This window comes from Electrophorus electricus, chromosome 13 (assembly GCF_013358815.1).
Source record: "Electrophorus electricus isolate fEleEle1 chromosome 13, fEleEle1.pri, whole genome shotgun sequence".
NCBI lineage: Eukaryota > Metazoa > Chordata > Actinopteri > Gymnotiformes > Gymnotidae > Electrophorus > Electrophorus electricus.
The window spans coordinates 22655498-22675497 of NC_049547.1; the positions used below are offsets into that span (position 1 = coordinate 22655498).

Genomic DNA, 20000 nt, shown 5'->3' on the forward strand with positions numbered 1-20000 from the left:
CACTGCTCAGTGGTGTGTGTGTGCGGAACGTACCGTACCTGCGCTGAAAGAGGACCTCACTCCTGACAGGTCAACACGGCTTGTACGTGGCAGTGGGTATATCCTAACAGAGGTCGATCACAGGTCAGAGTTCAGCGGTTATGTCAGAGTCGTTCCACACGGGAAGGAAGTAGGAACCAGATGCGCACCAAAGGTGAGGAGACCCCGATGACCCCTCAGAGGACCACATCCACCCCACCTCCACACAGAGGTCCGTTCCTCTGAACGTGGACGGAGCCTGACACCACACCCCCCACCCCCCCGCCAAGCACCCTGGAACTGCGGAGTTGTTCGCCTAAAGTTTCCAAAAGCCTGGTTGTTCCTCTCACTTCTACTGTGCTGTCTGGTTTGTAGGCTGTGCTTCCCACTTCGACTCAGAGCCAGTGATTCCCGGCTTTCCCACTCGCTATGCGTGAGGTCTGCATTCTGCGTTGGGGATTCCTGCCGTGTCCGACTCCCGCTGGGACACCTCTGTGAGTCTCTGATTCGCCCACTTCAAAATCCTCCTCAAAGAGTACGACCTCAGGCAGAGGCGAATGAGCCTCTATACAACTCATACATACACTTCTCTCTCTCCCTCTGTATTTATCTTTCCCGTTCTCTCTGCGTCAGATTATTTTCTCTTTCTTTCTCCCTGTCATGTTATTTCTCCCTCTTTCTCTCTGTACTGTCCTCTCTAATGAGCCCTATTAAACCCACTCTGTAGGTGCATTAATAACTCTCTTACTCTTTATTCTCTCCAATCCATCCTTCTCTCCCTTTCACATTCTCCCTCTCCTCCTAAACCCCCCACACCTTTACCTTAACACCTCCTATACCTTAACACCTTTACCTTAACACCTCCTATACCTTAACACCTCCTATACCTTAACACCTCTACCGTAACACCTCCTATACCTTAACACATGTACCTTAACACCTTATACATTAACACCCCCTATACCTTAACACCTCCTATAACTTAACACATGTACCTTAACACCTTATACCTTAACACCCCCTCTGCCTTAACACCCCATATACCTTAACACCTCCTATACCTTAACACATTTACCTTAACACCCCCTATACCTTAACACCTCCTATACCTTAACACATTTACCTTAACACCCCCTCTACCTTAACACCTCCTATACCTTAACACCTTTACCTTAACACCTCCTATACCTTAACACCTCTACCGTAACACCTCCTATACCTTAACACCTCTACCGTAACACCTCCTATACCTTAACACATGTACCTTAACACCTTATACATTAACACCCCCTATACCTTAACACATGTACCTTAACACCTTATACCTTAACACCCCCTCTGCCTTAACACCCCATATACCTTAACACCTCCTATACCTTAACACCTCCTATACCTTAACACATTTACCTTAACACCCCCTCTACCTTAACACCTCCTATAACTTAACCTTTACCTTGACACCTTATACCTTAACACCCCCTATACCTTAACACCCCTTATACCATAACACCTTATAGCTTTACACTCTCTATACATAACCCCTATACCTTAACACCTCCTATACCGTAACCCCCTATACCTTAACGCCTTATACCTTAAACACCCCCTATACCTTAACACCTTATACCTTAATACCCCCTATACCATAACACCTTATACCTTTACACTCCCTATACATAACCTATACCTTAACACCTCCTATACCGTAACCACCTATACCTCAACACCCCATACCTTAACACCCCTATACCTTAACCACTTACACCGTAACACCTTAACACTCCCTATACCTTAACACCCCATACCTTAACCATCTATACCTTAACACTCCCTATACCTTAAACATTCCTTATACCTTAACCACCTATACCTTAACACTCCCTATACGTTAAACATCCCCTATACCTTAACCACCTATACCTTAACACTCCCTATACCTTAAACATCCCCTATACCTTAACCACCTATACCTTAACACTCCCTATACCTTAAACATCCCCTATACCTTAACCACCTATACCTTAACACTCCCTATACCTTAAACATCCCCTATACCTTAACCACCTATACCTTAACACTCCCTATACCTTAAACATCCCCTATACCTTAACCATCTATACCTTAACACTCCCTATACCTTAAACATCCCCTATACCTTAACCACCTATACCTTAACACTCCCTATACCTTAAACATCCCCTATACCTTAACACCTCCTATACCTCAACACCTTATACCTTAACAGTCCCTATACCTTAACATCCCTTATACCTTAACACCCCCTGTCTCTCTATGTGAATACTGCTGTTTGCTCCATTAGTAAAGTCTGAGAAGAAATGAGTCCTCCTAATCCAGGCGGATATTCTGAGGATGGGGTACAGCTGCACACACGTTCTAAAACACCAGTTGATTTTTGAAGGCTTCTAGCAGAAGTATTGTGTTCTGTCCCTCAGTGTGACATGCTCTGAGAATGGGAAGACATCATCTGTCTGTCTGGTGTGTATCACACTCAGAGGGGTTCAGAATGCGCTGCAGTCTTCTCGCATTCATTTTCAGGATTCTCGCTGCGTTGCGGTTTTCTAACTCATCCCTGTTCAGCCACAATGGGAATAACGTTCATTTTTCTTTCCCTCTCTGTGTGTGTAAACACAGACATACAGACTCCCTCTCTCTCTCACACACACACACACACACAGTCTCTGGTAAGGACCCCTGCTTTCTCAGAAACCTCAGGCCAAACTCCACACTCCCAGCCCCAAAACAAACACACAAGCAACAAGATGGAATCACTATGGGACATCTACCAAAAAAAAACTGCAAAGGTTCTTGTGGCTCTAAAAGAGATTCCATCACAAGCTGAATTGCTGTTTTTCCTGTTTTGAAAAATGTGGTCAGGTGCATTTCTTTTGTACTGGGCCATCCATCAGGAATCAGTCCTGGGGGGAGCTCTCCTGCACATTAACCCTACCAGCAACCCCCTGGTCTCAAAGCTGAAGCATCATATCAACTTCTTAGAAGATTTCTTCTGCTAAGACGTTTTAGGCCACAATAACCTCCGCATAGAGCAGGGCTCTCGGGTTTGGCAGCTGCGTTCATGTGCGCAGTTCTACTGCCATCTAGAGGAGACTGGGTCAGCTATGGTGACCTTGACCACTGCAAGTGAAGACATGAGCACATCTGAGTGGGAGCTATTCTGTAGTGGGTCAAGCATCTTTTACAGTAAATAAACATTTTATAAACAGATCAGATCAGCTCCGCCCAGGAAGTAAACACGGCAAACACTTAGGCCTGGGGAACCATCATTTAGCGGCTTTAACAATAAAAACGTATTACTGCAGCAATAAAGGATGGGCTTTGATACTTCTGTTTTCCAAGTGAAAGTGTTTTTTAATATGGTATAAAAATTAAAAAAAGTGCAGAAGGGGAAGGGAAGAACAACAACAACAACAACAACAACAAACAAAAACAAAATAAAACGACTCGCCATCAGACATGGCATGTTTCTGAGTGGTCGGACAATCGTCACAAGCTGAGTTTATATGCATTTCTTTAATAGTGCAATAAAATTCACATCGGGGGATGGGCGGCGATGGGAACAACAAATCGCTTTCGTCTGGCGTCTGGGAGTAGAGGCGGGACCATCCGGCTCCACCCCGTCATCGTGTTGCTGCGCCGTTTGTGCAGCCAGGCAGGAACGGGGACGTGATGAACGTGACTCGGACATCGTTTCTGGTGTTGGGAAGCATCGCTCTCTTCCGCTAATGTCTTTGGAAGCCTGGAACGCCATCCGCTCTGCCCCCTGCAAGCCTCCCCCGCTCCTGCTGAGCCTTGAACGACAGGGAGTCAAAAGCGATGTAAAAACGCAGCCCGTCGGACATGCTCAAGACTGGACCGTCGTCCCGTTAGGTGGCAGAGAAGACAGCCGTGTCTGATTCGCCAAGGCTCAGCATGATTGCACAACAGAGGGCAGACTTTTACACAACCCAGAGTTCCCCTACGTAGGAGAGAGAGAGAGAGAGAGAGAATATAACAGAGAAGAAGGAAAAGCATTAAAAGAGACAGAGAGATAAGACAAAACCCAGAGCAAAGTTATGTGCTTGTGTTGAGAGAAGCTCTTTGACAACACACACACACACACGAGCCAGCAGACGCAGCCCAGCAGGGATTATCGATCTTTAGCTCCACCTGTGAGGCTAGGAGGGGTGAAGTAGAGAGGCAGGACTTACCTGGAAGCATTCTGTTCCTTCAAAATAAATTCTTACTTCTCTGTAAGAGAGTGAAGAAAATAAGCAAGAAGAACAGATTCAGATTGTTATGCTTTTTTCAGCACACCAAATCGCCTGACATCCTGACAGAGCGCACACACACGCACACTCTCACACACACACTCTCACACACACACACACACACGGTTCATACCTTCTTTTTAGCCTGCAGGAGCTCCTGGTAGACACTGGATCTGATGAAGCGGCTGTACGAATCACTTTTCATCAGCTTATAGATGTGCTCCTGAAATACACACACGCACACAAAAACACACAACCGTGAATTCAACACGTGAACTAAATGGTGCGTATAAATGATTTTCTGAAGAACTGGACGTGCACCTGCGCGTCCTCAAAGCTGTAGCGTCCGGGGTCCTTCACATTCTGCGTGGTTTTGTCGTAGCTCTTGGAGTCCAGGTTGATGGCACTGGGAGCACCAGGTGCGAGGAACTCCTGCCAGATCTCTTGCACACGGCACGGCACCTCCTTCACCGGCCTCCTCTTTAGCTCCTGCACGGCCAGCCAGAAACTGGGGCAGGGGGAGTGAGAGAGAGAGAGAGAGAGAGAGAGAGAGAGAGAGGGAGAGAGAGAGAGAGAGAGAGAGAGAGAGAGACAGGGGGAGAGAGGGAGAGAGGGAGAGAGGGGGAGAGAGAGAGAGAGAGAGAGAGAGACAGAGGGGGAGAGAGAGGGAGAGAGGGAGGAGAGAGAGAGAGAGGGGGAGAGAGAGAGAGAGAGAGAGACAGAGGGGGAGAGAGGGAGAGAGACAGAGGGGGAGAGAGGGAGAGAGACAGAGGGGGAGAGAGGGAGAGAGACAGAGGGGGAGAGAGAGAGAGACAGAGGGGGAGAGAGAGAGAGAGAGAGAGAGAGAGGGGGGGAGAGAGACACAGAGAGAGAGAGAGAGAGAGACACACAGAGAGAGAGACAAAGAGAGAGAGAGAGAGTTTGACTAGAGGGAAAGATAGTGTGGAAAAATAATGTTGGTGACCTTTACCTGAAATGGAGAAATAGCAGGAAAAGAAAGATTTATATTGAATAATGATACACTCAATGATTACAATTAAGCTGGTACCACTGTACCATTAAACTACATCTATTAATTCAATATTCTGTAACATGATGGTAAACAGAGTATCAATGTGTATACAAAGTCAAGAATTATAGTTAGAGTAATAATTCAGTTATACATAGTTGCTCAGTGTATTTCCCTGTAAACAACAGTATAATTACACTGTGCTGGTGTAAAGTGTTACTGGAGTAATAAAATATAGATTAAACACTGAATGCATTCAATACACACACATTCACATCCCTCCTTACAGTATGAGGAATGAAGCAGTACATGCAATGACCAGCAGGGTGCGCTGGAAGTACCTGAGGTTTTCAGAACTGAATTCTGACTCCAGGAATTTGAGGAACTGCTCCCTCCCAGCTGGGTCTTTGAGAACCTCGTCTATCCCGAAACCCCAACGCTTTACCCTGCTCTGAGTTGGTTCCTTACTTTAAAACACACACACGCATACACACACACGCACGCACACACGCATATACATACATGTATACATTTTACCTATTTACACACACACGCACGCATAAATATACATACATGTATACATTTTACCTATTTACACACACACATAGACACCTCACTACTTGAGTAGTGTGTTTGTCCATGTGTGTTTGTTTGCATCTGGCACACACACCTCGCCTCCAGTTCCCAGAAGGTTGTGTCGTCCGATATCCAAGGGTTCGAAGGGTCAGGAGTCAAAAGAAACGGATCGTAGTCCACATGCTGCTCTGTGTAGCCTAGTAAGCTATGAAAGATTCAAACCAGGGTCACACGTGGGTCATACTGCATTACGAATGACTCAACGCGGGTCAGCTGTGTATCCCAGTGAATGACAGCACATGAAGGACGCACACCACACTCCCGTGAGCCGAATAACCACCTACCTTTCCAAAAATTCAAAATGTTGTAATGCACTTAGCACACTAGAGCATGCAGGTAGGCTCTAATAATTCACTGATATTATACACATTATTAATAATTGTAGTAATAATACTAACAGCTATACATCTAATACTATTACTATTGCTCCTACTACTACCACTAATATTATTATTATTATTATTATTATTATTATTATTATTATTATTATTAACAACGTGATGGTAGCATGCAGGTACACTGGAGGTCACCCCTGATTCAGAAAGAACAGAAGCCAGGACAGGAAGTGAACAGGAAGTGAACAGGAAGCAGGAAAAGACCTTTAGCAATAAAAATATCATCGTTCATTTCTCACAGAATTAAGGAAAGGACACCCACAGGCTGCAGAGGTGCAAATCAAGTTCTCTGTTACGACCGGCAGAAGAACGATGGAGACCACGCTGCACCAAGAAGCCTGGAGCACAGACGCATGCTACGGAACGCTGCGAATGATCCGTGCAGCAGTAAGAATGATGTAGACGCCAGTCCCCAGACCCCTGGAGTGCAGAAGCATGCTACGGAACGCTGCGAATGAACCGTGCAGAGGTAGGACTGATGTAGATGTCAGCCAACAGACCCCTGGGATACAGACGCATGCTACGGAACACTGCGGAATGTTCCGCACAGCAGCAAGAGTGATGTGGACCCCAGTCCTCGGACACCTATGCTATGGGAGGGTCAGCTGCATAATTCCATAATTCCAGGACAGATGATTCCCGCCTTACGGCGGGAGACTGAACTAAGCGGCTCATTCACCACATCAAATCTGTCCCTCTCTCTCACATACACGCATGCATGCACGCACGCACGCATGCACACACACACGTACGCACACACACACATGCGGGCACACACACACGCGCGCACACACACACACACACTTACCCCTCTGCAACTTTGGACATCTTCAATCGATGCCGATCTAACTGTGCTTGCCAAAATTTGATCTGAAAACACAGTCAAGAACAAAGAGTTGAAGGAGTGTGTGTGTGTGTGTGTGTGTGTGTGTGTGTGTGTGCATGTGCGTGTATGCGTGCGTGTGTGCATGTGCGTGTATGCGTGCGTGTGAGAGACTGTGTGTGTGCGCATGTCTGCATGTGTGTAGTTCATCTATATCTTGGACTCTAACATGTCATCCTGGCTAGGATGTATTCTATGAGTAGATCACAAAACACTTTTGTGAGTCGCTTTGGATAAGAGCATCTGCTAAATTATGTAAATGTAAACGTAAAAGATTTCACAACACATGTAGTTTAATTATTCACGTAACATCTGTTATAAAAACATTGACTATCACCATTGCATGCACCTGTTCATGGAGTTCCTCTGTGGTTGGCTGCTTGGCTTCGGGGGCGGGTGTGTGGGTGGGGCTATGACTACGTATGTCATTCTGAAGACCGTACACCGACTAAACAGGGAAAACAATTTAGAATCATCAAATACAAAAAAAAGCTTGAATAAACAGAAAACATTTATTCAAAAAATAATTATTCAAAAATGTGTACAGATGTGAGATGACAAGGGCAGCGTAATTGCTGGTGATTTTGTCTGTTGATTGGAGGTATACAGTGATTGGTTTAGGGATATAATTAGTCAGGTGATTTCATTGGTTCTTGGTGGATGTACACAGTGCTAAGCTACCTTTCTCGTTTTGTGAGGGTTTTTCATTCTAGAGGACTTTTTGATATCCACTTCAGTAGTATTCACACATCCGGGCTAAAACACACACACACACACACACACACACACACACACACACACACAAGCACAATTGTTTTAGACACAGCCAACTGGAAATTGACAATAAGCTCAAAACATTTGACAGACGTTTCTTAGGTGTGTGTGCACGCAGGAACAAGAGTGAAGACATGCCGTCCATACATGGGCTGAAACTGCTAATGAGGGAGGTTAGCACAGAGCCACAGAGAGACCGTGAAACAGGTTAGCACAGAGCCACAGAGAGACCGTGAAACAGATTAGCACAGAGCCACAGAGAGACCGTGAAACAGATTAGCACAGAGCCACAGAGAGACCGTGAGGGAGGTTAGCACAGAGCCACAGAGAGACCGTGAAACAGGTTAGCACAGAGCAACAGAGAGACCGTGAGGGAGGTTAGCACAGAGCCACAGAGAGACCGTGAGGGAGGTTAGCACAGAGCCACAGAGAGACCGTGAGGGAGGTTAGCACAGAGCCACAGAGAGACCGTGAAACAGGTTAGCACAGAGCCAGAGACCGTGAAACAGGTTAGCACAGAGCCACAGAGAGACCGTGAGGGAGGTTAGCACAGAGCCACAGAGAGACCATGAAACAGGTTACCACAGAGCCACAGAGAGACCGTGAAACAGGTTAGCACAGAGCCACAGAGAGACCGTGAGGGAGGTTAGCACAGAGCCACAGAGAGACCGTGAAACAGGTTAGCACAGAGCCACAGAGAGACCGTGAAACAGGTTAGCACAGAGCCACAGAGAGACCGTGAAACAGGTTAGCACAGAGCCACAGAGAGACCGTGAGGGAGGTTAGCACAGAGCCACAGAGAGACCGTGAAACAGGTTAGCACAGAGCAACAGAGAGACCGTGAGGGAGGTTAGCACAGAGCCACAGAGAGACCGTGAAACAGGTTAGCACAGAGCCACAGAGAGACCATGAAAGAGGTTAGCACAGAGGAACGGAGAGACCATGAAACAGGTTAGCACAGAGCCACAGAGAGACCATGAAAGAGGTTAGCACAGAGGAACGGAGAGACCATGAAACAGGTTAGCACAGAGCCACAGAGAGACCGTGAAACAGGTTAGCACAGAGCCACAGAGAGACCGTGAAACAGGTTAGCACAGAGCCACAGAGAGACCGTGAGGGAGGTTAGCACAGAGCCACAGAGAGACCGTTAAACAGGTTAGCACAGAGCCACAGAGAGACCATGAAACAGGTTAGCACAGAGCAACAGAGAGACCATAAAACAGATTAGCACAGAGCAACAGAGAGACCATGAAACAGGTTAGCACAGAGCAACAAAGAGACCATGAAAGAGGTTAGCAAAGAGCAACCGTGAGGGAGGTTAGCACAGAGCAACAGAGAGACCATGAAACAGGTTAGCACAGAGCAACAGAGAGACCATGAAAGAGGTTAGCACAGAGCAACCGTGAGGGAGGTTAGCACAGAGCAACAGAGAGACCATGAAAGAGGTTAGCACAGAGCAACAGAGAGACTATGAAACAGGTTAGCACAGAGCAACAGGAGACCATGAAACAGGTTAGCACAGAGCAACAGTGAGACTATGAAACAGGTTAGCACAGAGCAACAGAGAGACCATGAAAGAGGTTAGCACAGAGAGATCATGAGGGAGGTTAGCACAGAGCCACAGAGAGGCCGTGAGGGAGGTTAGCACAGGGCTACAGAGAAACCATGAAAGAGGTTAGCAGAGATCAACAGAGAGACCGTGAGGGAGGTTAGCACAGAGCCACAGAGAGACCATGAGGGAGGTTCACACAGAGAAACAGAGACCATGAGGGAGGTTTGCATAGAGAAACAGAGAGACCATGAGAGAGGTTAGCACAGAGAAACAGAGAGACCATGAGAGAGGTTAGCACAGAGAAATAGAGAGACCATGAGAGAGGTTAGCACAGAGAAACAGAGAGACCATGAGGGAGGTTAGCACAAAGAAACAGAGAGACCATGAGGGAGGTTAGCACAGAGAAATAGAGAGACCATGAGAGAGGTTAGCACAGAGAAACAGAGAGACCATGAGGGAGGTTAGCACAGAGAAACGGGGAGACCATGAGGGAGGTTAGCACAGAGAAACGGGGAGACCATGAGGGAGGTTAGCACAGAGAAACGGGGAGACCATGAGGGAAGTTAGCACAGTGAAACAAACAGCTAATTTCGCAATAAACAAGAAACAGTTCAACAGTAGGACTTTCATCTAGATGACTCAACATGTAAAAAGAATCTCTGAGCAGGCAGATGGCAGCACGGAGGACACCATCCACCTGTGAGCAGCACACGTCACACACACACACAGACACACACACACACAGACACACACACACACACACACACACACACACACACACACATTCTGCCTCACCACGGGTCTGTGCACGTCCCAGAATGCTCTTTCCTGACTGTCAAGAATCTTCCTCTCAACTTTATCCCTCTTCTTGTCGACTCTGTGTGTGAGGGGCAGAAGTGTTGGAGTATCACTAAAACATGTCGAGTGATGTACGCATCGTACTGCACTTCTGTGACCCACTTATACAGATGCAAGAAACAACGTGTCCTGGACATTTACTGAAAGATCAGAACCTTTCTGTCTGTCTCTGTTTAAAAAAAACGAACAAAAACAAAAGCGAACACAGTACATCACAGGACAAGGCCTAACCTTTGACCCCTGAGGAGGAGCAGGGTGCTAAAATGGCACTCACTTCGCTTGGGCTTCAGCTTGCATGAAGATGAACTCCCACTTCCTGGCAAAGGCACGCTGGAGTCGTGCTAAACTCTCCTGATTCGCACAGGGGTAAGAGAGAGCAAAGGTCAAAGGGCACAGTAGATAAGGCAATGGTTGGAAGGAAGCCAGTTAAGCTGTCCAATAAGAGAGCTTCCTGCCATAAATGTGGGTGGGGCCGATGAGTCAGGGCAGTCCCGGGGTCTGCTGGTGCTGTCGTTTTTATAGACGCGACAGCGTAGGTGCTTATGAGTTTTATGGTCATGCGTTAAACAGAAGGCTGCTGGTTTTATGGGGCATCGTTATGCAAATGTATGTAAATTATTAGAAAAAAAGCAGAAAAGAAAGATAAACACCATTTCAGCAAGCTTTCAAAACTGTTCAGGGCCCTAGGAAAGCAGGCTCGGTTAAGTGCCCCACACTGTTCAGGGCCCTAGGGAAGCAGGCTCGGTTAGGTGCCCCACACTGTTCAGGGCCCTAGGGAAGCAGGCTCGGTTAAGTGCCCCACACTGTTCAGGGCCCTAGGGAAGCAGGCTCGGTTAAGTGCCCCACACTGTTCAGGGCCCTAGGGAAGCAGGCTCGGTTAAGTGCCCCACACTGTTCAGGGCCCTAGGGAAGCAGGCTCGGTTAAGTGCCCCACACTGTTCAGGGCCCTAGGGAAGCAGGCTCGGTTAAGTGCCCCACACTGTTCAGGGCCCTAGGGAAGCAGGCTTGTGGTCGATACAGTAAATTCAACCACTCCACGTTTCATTAGGCGGCGTAGCCATATAAGTACGTAACAACTAAAACCTGAAACAGTGAAAGTGCGTTCTGATGATCTTGCAGTCTGAGCAAAATTAACCGCTTAATCAAAACTGAGTGACAACCACAACAATGGAGAGAGAAAAACCCAAATATCAGAGACAGAGACAGACAGAAAGAACCAGAGTCCGAGAGAGACAGTCAGAGAGGGAGAAAAGAAAGAAAGTGAGGAATGGGTAGGTGAAAACGAAAGAAGAGGTGTCATAAGAGATAGAAAGCATACGGACGGAGGAACAGACGTGAGTAAGAAGAGTCTCTTACGGCCTCGTAGTCCGCCAGTTCCAGACGAGCTTTGTTTTGCATTGTTCTTTTGCACAGGTAGACAGCTACACAAAAGATATAGAGAGGTGTGAATCATACACGCACGCACACGCACTCAGTGTTCGACGTTTGATAGCTCCTATGAGTGTCCTGATAGTGATCCGAGTTACAGAGGAGCAGCCTGTGCTAACAGCTTTCCTAGAAAACCTCCTCATGCACTGCAGTGGTGCACACAGACACACACACACACACACACACACACACACCTCCACATGCCAGGGTAAATTTACTACCACCTAAGCTGGCAAAGTTCTGGGCCAAAGACACACAGATGGTGCAAACACACACACACACACACACACACACACTTGCATATCCATCTGATCTCTGACCATCCTGAGGGATGTTAAGCTGTTCACACACTCTGTTTATTGCACACACACAAACATGCACAGAAATGCATATGCAGAAATCCATATGTAATTGAACAGATAATCATGCATGTACATATGCACACATGTACACACACAGACACACACACAGAGTAGACACACAGTCACATTCTCCAACACTCACCGTAGTCAGTGTTCTCGGGCTCCCAGCAGTTAGAGGGCCAGAAGTATGGTGTCTGGCAGGATAGATAGGACAACATTACCCCTGTAGTGTTAGGAACTACATTACCCAGAATGCGACAATACAATACTTTGATTTAAAAGCAATGGGTCTAGCTTTAAGCTGTCTGAAATAAATGATTAATCAGATTAATCAGCATGATATTCATTTGAAAAAAAGTGTCACTAATTTTGGTATGACAATCAGATTTTCCAAATTAACAAAACCTTCAACAATCGGTCGTAGTTTCACACATTTGCGTCCATGCGTAACAGTGGTGGAGCAGGTGGTCGGTAGGCTCATCTAATGCTGCAGTAACACCTCACTACTATCGTCTGCTCAGTTAACCCCAGAGAAACGCAGTTAACCGCAGAGAAACTTACAAACTGACATGCAAGAAAATATAGAACTGTGTAGCTAAGGCTGATAACATCATTCTCAATATTTACAAGTTTTCATTGAGAAAACAGTTGGATAATATTATTAAGTGTGATTTGAAAAGAAAAGCTTTCATCTTTGAAATCCTGAGTAGCATTCATCTTCTCGCAGGTGTTTTTAATTCCAGCCCTGAAGGTTACAGTCCTGCGCTGCTCTGATTCAGTGCATGAATAATTAATGAGTAATAAATAAAAATGAATAATGAATAAAAAACAGCGGGGCTGCTGAGACTGCAGTGTCTCATCCATTATCCAGATCCACATGTCACCTGATGAGCTCCATCAGGCAACGCTACAAATCCCTGAACTACTCAGTACTAAACTCAGTACTACAGACATGTGAGGTCTGGTCTCCTCACGCTGCGCCCCAGAACCCTACAATGGAGTCACACCTGGAACCTGTAGAAGGTGCCATCGTCTTTCAGCACGAGCACGTGATCTGAGATGGGGAAGAAATAACCGTGTGCTGCCATCAGCGTGCCCAGGTGCAAAGCCTCCACTGCAAAAAACACCAATCAATCAGTCAGTCAAGTAAAGGGATATACTGGTCAGAAAAAGCTAATACGGCCAACACTGAAACACTGCTTTAGATGTGCCATCTGGAACAATGCTCTCTGGCACCAGTAGTGTTAGTAATGTTAGCCGGCATGTTTTTACTGATTTATCTTCTTAAAGAATAACATTCAAATGAATTTTATAAAGCAACATTAGAAGCAAGTTCATCATATCAGAGCAGCTTCTGTTACAGAAGTGTAAGATGTTTGATATAGCAGAGAGCAGGGAGCACGCACCCACTCCCAGAACGCACTATTAACTAACATACACAGGCATCCGGCATAGTTTAGCACAGGAAGTTAGTGCATGCTGTAGAGCAGCACTGCAGTTGGGTATGCGCTCATAATATTGAATTATTTATAGTGCAGCCACCACACACACTTCAGATGGATGACTTCCTCGGCTGTGTGTTTGGGATCATCGTCTTGCTGAAATGTCCACCCTCATTTCATCTTCATCTTCCTGGTAGATGACAGCATATTTTTATCAAGAATGTCTCGGTACATTTGTCCATTGATCCTGTGCCGCATGCTGAAAAACAACCCCACACCATAATGTTCCCACCTCTAAGCTTCACTCTGGGTATGGTGTTTTTGGGGTGATATGCAGTGCCTTTTGATCTCCAAACATGGTGTGTATTATGGCATCCACAGAGTTCAATTTTGGTCTCATCTGACCAGACTATGTTCTCCCAGTATTTCACAGGCTTGTCTAAATGTTGTTGAGCAAACTTTAAAACATGCTTCAACATGCTTTTTCTTCAGCAATGGAGTCTTGCGTGGTGAGCGTGCATACAGGCCATGGAGGTTGAATGCATTACTTATTTTCTTTGAAACAAATGTACCTGCTGACTCCAGGTCTTTCTGTAGCTCTCCACAGGTGGTCCTTGGCTCTTGGACAACTCTTCTGATATTTTTCACTCTTCTGTCTGAAATCTTGCGGGGAGCACCTGGTTGTGGCCAGTTTATGGTGAAATGATGTTCTTTCCACTTCCGGATTATGGCCCCAACAGTGCTCACTAGAACCTTCAGTAGTTTAGAAATTCTTCTGTAACCAATGCCATCAGTATGTTTTGCAACAATAAGGTTGCAAAGGTCTTGCGAGAGCTCACAGATTTTACCCATCATGAGATGTTTCTTGTGTGGCACCTTTTTATAGGGCATCAGTTGAACCAGCTGATATTAATTTGCACTAAGTGGCAGGACTGCTTTCTAATTACTGATAGATTCTCTCTCTCACACACACACACACACACACACACACACATATACGTGTGTGTATGTGTGTGTGTGTGTGTGTGTGTGTGTGTGTGTGTATATATATATATATATATATATATATATATATATATATAAATAAAAAGGTGATTATGTAGTTACGGTGTGTTGGGGGCTGTAATACAATAAACATATGGCTCACATGGGGTTTTGTACTTGAGGTTTAAACATTCAGTTTTATGGTACCTGGTCATCAGCTAATATCAGAGCTTTCTCAAACATTCACAAGAGCAAAAAAGGAGAGAGTGATAATCTTCTCTAACAGCATGACATCAGATGTTTGATATGATCTGAACATGTCTGGACTTCAGGGTTCAGTGATCAGACACCTCCCTACTTACAAACACCAAAGCGCCAGAGGACACCTACATAACTAGCAAAAAACCCCAGCCAAATTACCCCCTCTAAACCCCAACCATATTACCCCCTTTAAATACCAGCCAAATTACCCCCTCTAAACACCAGCCATATTATTACCACCTCTAAACACCAGCCATATTACCCCCTCTAAACACCAGCCATATTACCCCCTCTAAACACCAACCACATTACCCTCTAAACACCAGCCATATTACCCCCTCTAAACACCAACCACATTACCCCCTCTAAACACCAGCCATATTATTACCACCTCTAAACACCAGCCATATTACCCTCTAAACACCAGCCATATTACACCCTCTAAACACCAACCACATTACCCCCTCTAAACACCAGCCATATTGCTCACATGGGGTCTTGTACTTGAGGTTTAAGCATTCAGTTTTATGGTACTTGGTCATCAGGTGAGCGGTCAGGTGTTTTCTGACACAGTAGTTCATGGGACCCTGAGATTTACATTAGTCAGAAATGACCAAAATGGCTCACCGCCTTCAATAAACGGACGAGTTTGAGATTTTGCCCATGTTTACATTAGGACTGTGGGTGTTCTGAACGGTGGAGAACTCACAGACAGATTATGTGCATGGTCCATTTTAACTGAGGACTTACCCTGGTATGACACCTTCAGGGTGTTACATGAGAAAAAGTGGAACAAAATATTCAGCACCCACCTTGATCCTCAATGTTCAAGTTCTTCATCAGCCACTGCACAATGTGGGAACCTGGTAACACAGACGGCAGGTGAATCTCCTGACCCATTCTGACAACAGGACTTCACACAAAAGCGCACAGCATTGGTGTCTGACGCACGATAACACTGATGAACAATACGATTATTAAAAATGTAGTCTATTGCTTTTACTAATTAGGGTGTCGGGATAAGACTGACTACAGCAACATTCCTCCTGCTCCTGAGAGTGCCGGACGAACCCGCAGTGAGCTGGACCAGGTGGGTTACACAGCAGGCGGAGCCGTGCCGGAGTCTCCCTGCTATAAGATTCTCAAGATGTATAAAACGACAGTCACACAAAGAAGCTCCGGTCAACAGTGCAGCTGCTGCTGTGTCTACAACACAGTGCGTTTGTGACTCCAGTTTAGCCTGTTTCGATACACACGGCGACTGCTGAGTCTGTGTGTGAGACCTGTTTTCACCTTAGCACCAAGGCACATCTGTCAGCAAGTATGCGCTTACAAACAGACCAACAGTATCCACGTAGAAAACACATTAGCTCATTGCTCCAGGGTGACATGCAGATGGACACTTCACTGCAGATATACAGCTCACTCAGCTCAGACATGGGAAAAGATGAACTTTGAGCTCAGGCATGTCTTTAATATCTAAAGAGAGGTGTCAGTGATGAAAGGAAGCCATTTTCTGACACGTCAAGCCATCATGCTTTCATTTAACAGATGTACCAGCCTCCTGCTTCTTACCTTTTATTGCATTTCTTCCCTTCTCTTTCTCTCTCTCTTTCTGTCTCTCTCTCTTTCTGTCTGTCTCTCCCTCTCTCTCTCTCTCTCCCCCTCTCTCTCTCTCTCTCTCTCTCTCAGTCTCTTTAGAGGATTGCAGCTTTGAGAAATGTAGAGGATTCTCTGGCTACAGATAATGCATCATTATAGAACAGAGCTACATAATCTCCATTTACACACACACACACACACACACACACACACACACACACACACACATACACTCACACACTCTCTCACACACACACACTCACACGCACTCACACACACACACACACTCTTACACACACACACACTCACACACACACACACACACACACACACACACACACACACTCACACACACTCTCACACACACACACACACACTCACACACGCACACACACACGCACACACACACGCACGCGCACGCACGCGCACGCACACGCACTCACACTAACACACTCACACACACACGCACACACTCACGCACACACTCACACGCACATGCACTCACACACACTCACACTCACACATTCACACTCACACACACTCACACACACACGCACACACACTCACACATACACACACACACGCACTCACACACACACACGCACACATACACACACACACGCACACACCCCACACACACACACACACACTCACGCACACACACACACTCACGCACACTCACACACACACGCACACGCACACACACACACACACTCACACACACTCACACTCACACACACACACACACTCACGCACACTCACACACACACACTCACACACACACACACACACTCTTCCTCCCCCTGTGTGTCTGTCTCCCTCTCAGCCCCCACACGGGTCGGCCTCGGGGGGTTCTGGAGAACTCCCACGCTCCACAAACCGGTTCACTCTCCCACCTCCAAACTCAGAGTCAGCACTTCCCTGCCCATCTTCCCTCTGTGAAACGAACCGTTCTGTTTGGCTCAAACCCTCTGCCCGCTCGCGGAGAGCTACCACCACTCGAGCTGCTGAGTGTGGGAGGGACGGATTAGTGGAGTACAGCGCAGGCACCACCGAGGACGACCTGCTGCATCAGCACTCGGAAGATAAGGGCCTCGGATTTCGAGCGACAAATCTAATGCGAACCTAGCTGAGGCCCAGAGAGAACGAAGATGGGAGCGAGAGAAAGAGAGAGACAGAAAAAGTGAGAGACAAAGAGAGAGCAGAGGAAAGGTTTTAATGAATCTCTTATTTTTAGAAATCTCACATTGATCTTCTCTTGATCCACCTCTTTTTCATCTCTTATTGTCTCTCATAATATATGTATATGTAATCTATAATTGGATTATGGATTAGTAGAATAGCAGTATGGATTATGGATTAGTAGTATAGCAGTATGGATTATGGATTAGTAGTATAGCAGTATGGATTATGGATTAGTAGTGGATTAGTAGTATGACAGTATGTATTATGGATTACTAGTATAACAGATAACAGTATGGAATATATATTAGTAGTATGACAGTATGTATTATGGATTAGTAGTATAGCAGTATGGATTATGGATTTTTAATATGACAGTATGTATTATGTTTTAGTAGTATAACAGTATGGATTATGTATTAGTAGTATGAAAGCATGGATTATGGATTAGTAGTATAGCAGTATGGATTATGGATTAGTAGAATGACAGTATGTATTATGTTTTAGTAGTATAGCAGTATGAATTATGGATTAGTAGTATGACAGTATGGATTATGGATTAGTAGTATGACAGTATGGATTATGGATTAGTAGTATAGCAGTATGAATTATGGCTCGTCGCCTGCTAGGTTGGCCAGAGACAGGAACCAGATGCTCTCCAGCATGGCAGTGTAACACAGTTTAACACAGTCTAACACAGTCTTACACAGTCTAACACAGGCCGTGCAGCTACACCTGTCTCCACCTTCTACCAGGCATCTTACATTAATATGGGATGTTTCAGGGTGGGTAATGTCTTTGGGGGGACCGCATCCTCGGAGCCGAGACAGGAGGACCCGCCACATGTCTTACCAGAGAAGACGCTGGGAATCTTGGAGAGGAAGCTCTTAACTGTCCTGATGGGGATGCCATTCTTTTCATCCTGCATCCGGGCTATGAGGTCTTCCATCTAAGATTGAGAGAGTGAGGGAAAGAGAGAGAGAGAGAGAGAGAGAGAGAGAGAGAGAGAGAGAGAGGATATTAATAGCAGAGCTTTCTCAAACATTCACAAGAGCAAAAAAGGAGAGAGTGATAATCTTCTCTAACAGCATGACATCAGATGTTTGATATGATCTGAACATGTCTGGACTTCAGGGTTCAGTGATCAGACACCTCCCTACTTACAAACACCAAAGCGCCAGAGGACACCTACATAACTAGCAAAAAACCCCAGCCAAATTACCCCCTCTAAACCCCAACCATATTACCCCCTTTAAATACCAGCCAAATTACCCCCTCTAAACACCAGCCATATTATTACCACCTCTAAACACCAGCCATATTACCCCCTCTAAACACCAGCCATATTACCCCCTTTAAATACCAGCTATATTACCCCCTCTAAACCCCAGCCATATTATTCCCTCTAAACCCCAACCACATTACCCCCTTTAAATACCAGCCATATTACCCCCTCTAAACACCAGCCACATTATTACCCCCTCTAAACACCAGCCATATTACCCCCTCTAAACACCAACCACATTACCCTCTAAACACCAGCCATATTACCCCCTCTAAACACCAACATTACCCCCTCTAAACACCAGCCATATTATTACCACCTCTAAACACCAGCCATATTACCCTCTAAACACCAGCCATATTACCCCCTCTAAACACCAGCCATATTACCCCCTCTAAACACCAACCACATTACCCCCTCTAAACACCAGCCATATCACCCCCTCTAAATACCAGCCATATCACCCCTCTAAACACCAGCCATATTACCCCCTCTGAACACCAACCACATTACCCCCTCTAAACACCAGCCATATTACCCCCTCTAAACACCAACCACATTACCCCGTCTAAACACCAGCCATATTACCCCCTCTAAACACCAGCCATATCACCCCCTCTAAACACCAGCCATATTACCCCCTCTAAACATCAACCACATTACCCCCTCTAAACACCAGCCATATTACCCCCTCTAAACACCAACCACATTACCCCGTCTAAACACCAGCCATATTACCCCCTCTAAACACCAATCACATTACCCCCTCTAAACACCAACCACATTACCCCCTCTAAACACCAGCCATATCACCCCCTCTAAACACCAGCCATATTAGACCCTCTAAACACCAACCACATTACCACCTCTAAACACCAGCCATATTACCCCCTCTAAACACCAGCCATATTACCCCCTCTAAACACCAACCACATTACCCCCTCTAAACACCAGCCATATTACCCCCTCTAAACACCAACCACATTACCCCCTCTAAACACCAACCACATTACCCCCTCTAAACACCAGCCATATTACCCCCT

The 20000-nt window shown here is 46.0% G+C and overlaps 2 protein-coding genes across 8 annotated transcripts in view; both read right to left on the reverse strand.

Moving 5' to 3' along the window:
- Positions 1–168, reverse strand: part of grem2a (gremlin 2, DAN family BMP antagonist a) — a 4133-nt gene extending 3965 nt beyond the window's left edge. The window contains exon 1 of the mRNA XM_027031855.2: positions 39–168. The gene's annotated coding sequence lies outside the window, so the exon portion shown is untranslated. The remainder of the gene's footprint in view (positions 1–38) is intronic.
- Positions 169–3418: 3250 nt separating this feature from the next.
- The window catches only part of rgs7a (regulator of G protein signaling 7a), a 39791-nt gene continuing 23209 nt past the window's right edge, over positions 3419–20000 (reverse strand). For 3 of the 7 annotated variants that reach the window (XM_035532715.1, XM_035532714.1, XM_035532716.1), the window contains exons 3-18: positions 18525–18621; positions 15701–15751; positions 13209–13315; positions 12344–12395; positions 11768–11832; positions 10686–10762; positions 10349–10430; positions 7909–7983; positions 7577–7675; positions 7153–7214; positions 5984–6094; positions 5655–5780; positions 4626–4812; positions 4438–4527; positions 4245–4284; positions 3419–4012 (exon numbers count right to left, since the gene is read on the reverse strand). In XM_035532715.1, the coding sequence (XP_035388608.1) occupies positions 4264–4284; positions 4438–4527; positions 4626–4812; positions 5655–5780; positions 5984–6094; positions 7153–7214; positions 7577–7675; positions 7909–7983; positions 10349–10430; positions 10686–10762; positions 11768–11832; positions 12344–12395; positions 13209–13315; positions 15701–15751; positions 18525–18621 (1302 nt within the window). In that variant the 3' untranslated portion in view covers positions 3419–4012; positions 4245–4263. Of the gene's footprint in view, positions 4013–4244; positions 4285–4437; positions 4528–4625; positions 4813–5654; positions 5781–5983; positions 6095–7152; positions 7215–7576; positions 7676–7908; positions 7984–10348; positions 10431–10685; positions 10763–11767; positions 11833–12343; positions 12396–13208; positions 13316–13752; positions 13791–14215; positions 14563–15700; positions 15752–18524; positions 18622–20000 lie in introns of those variants that run through there. The other 4 variants (XM_035532717.1, XM_035532712.1, XM_035532718.1 and 1 more) reach the window with 4 other exon arrangements.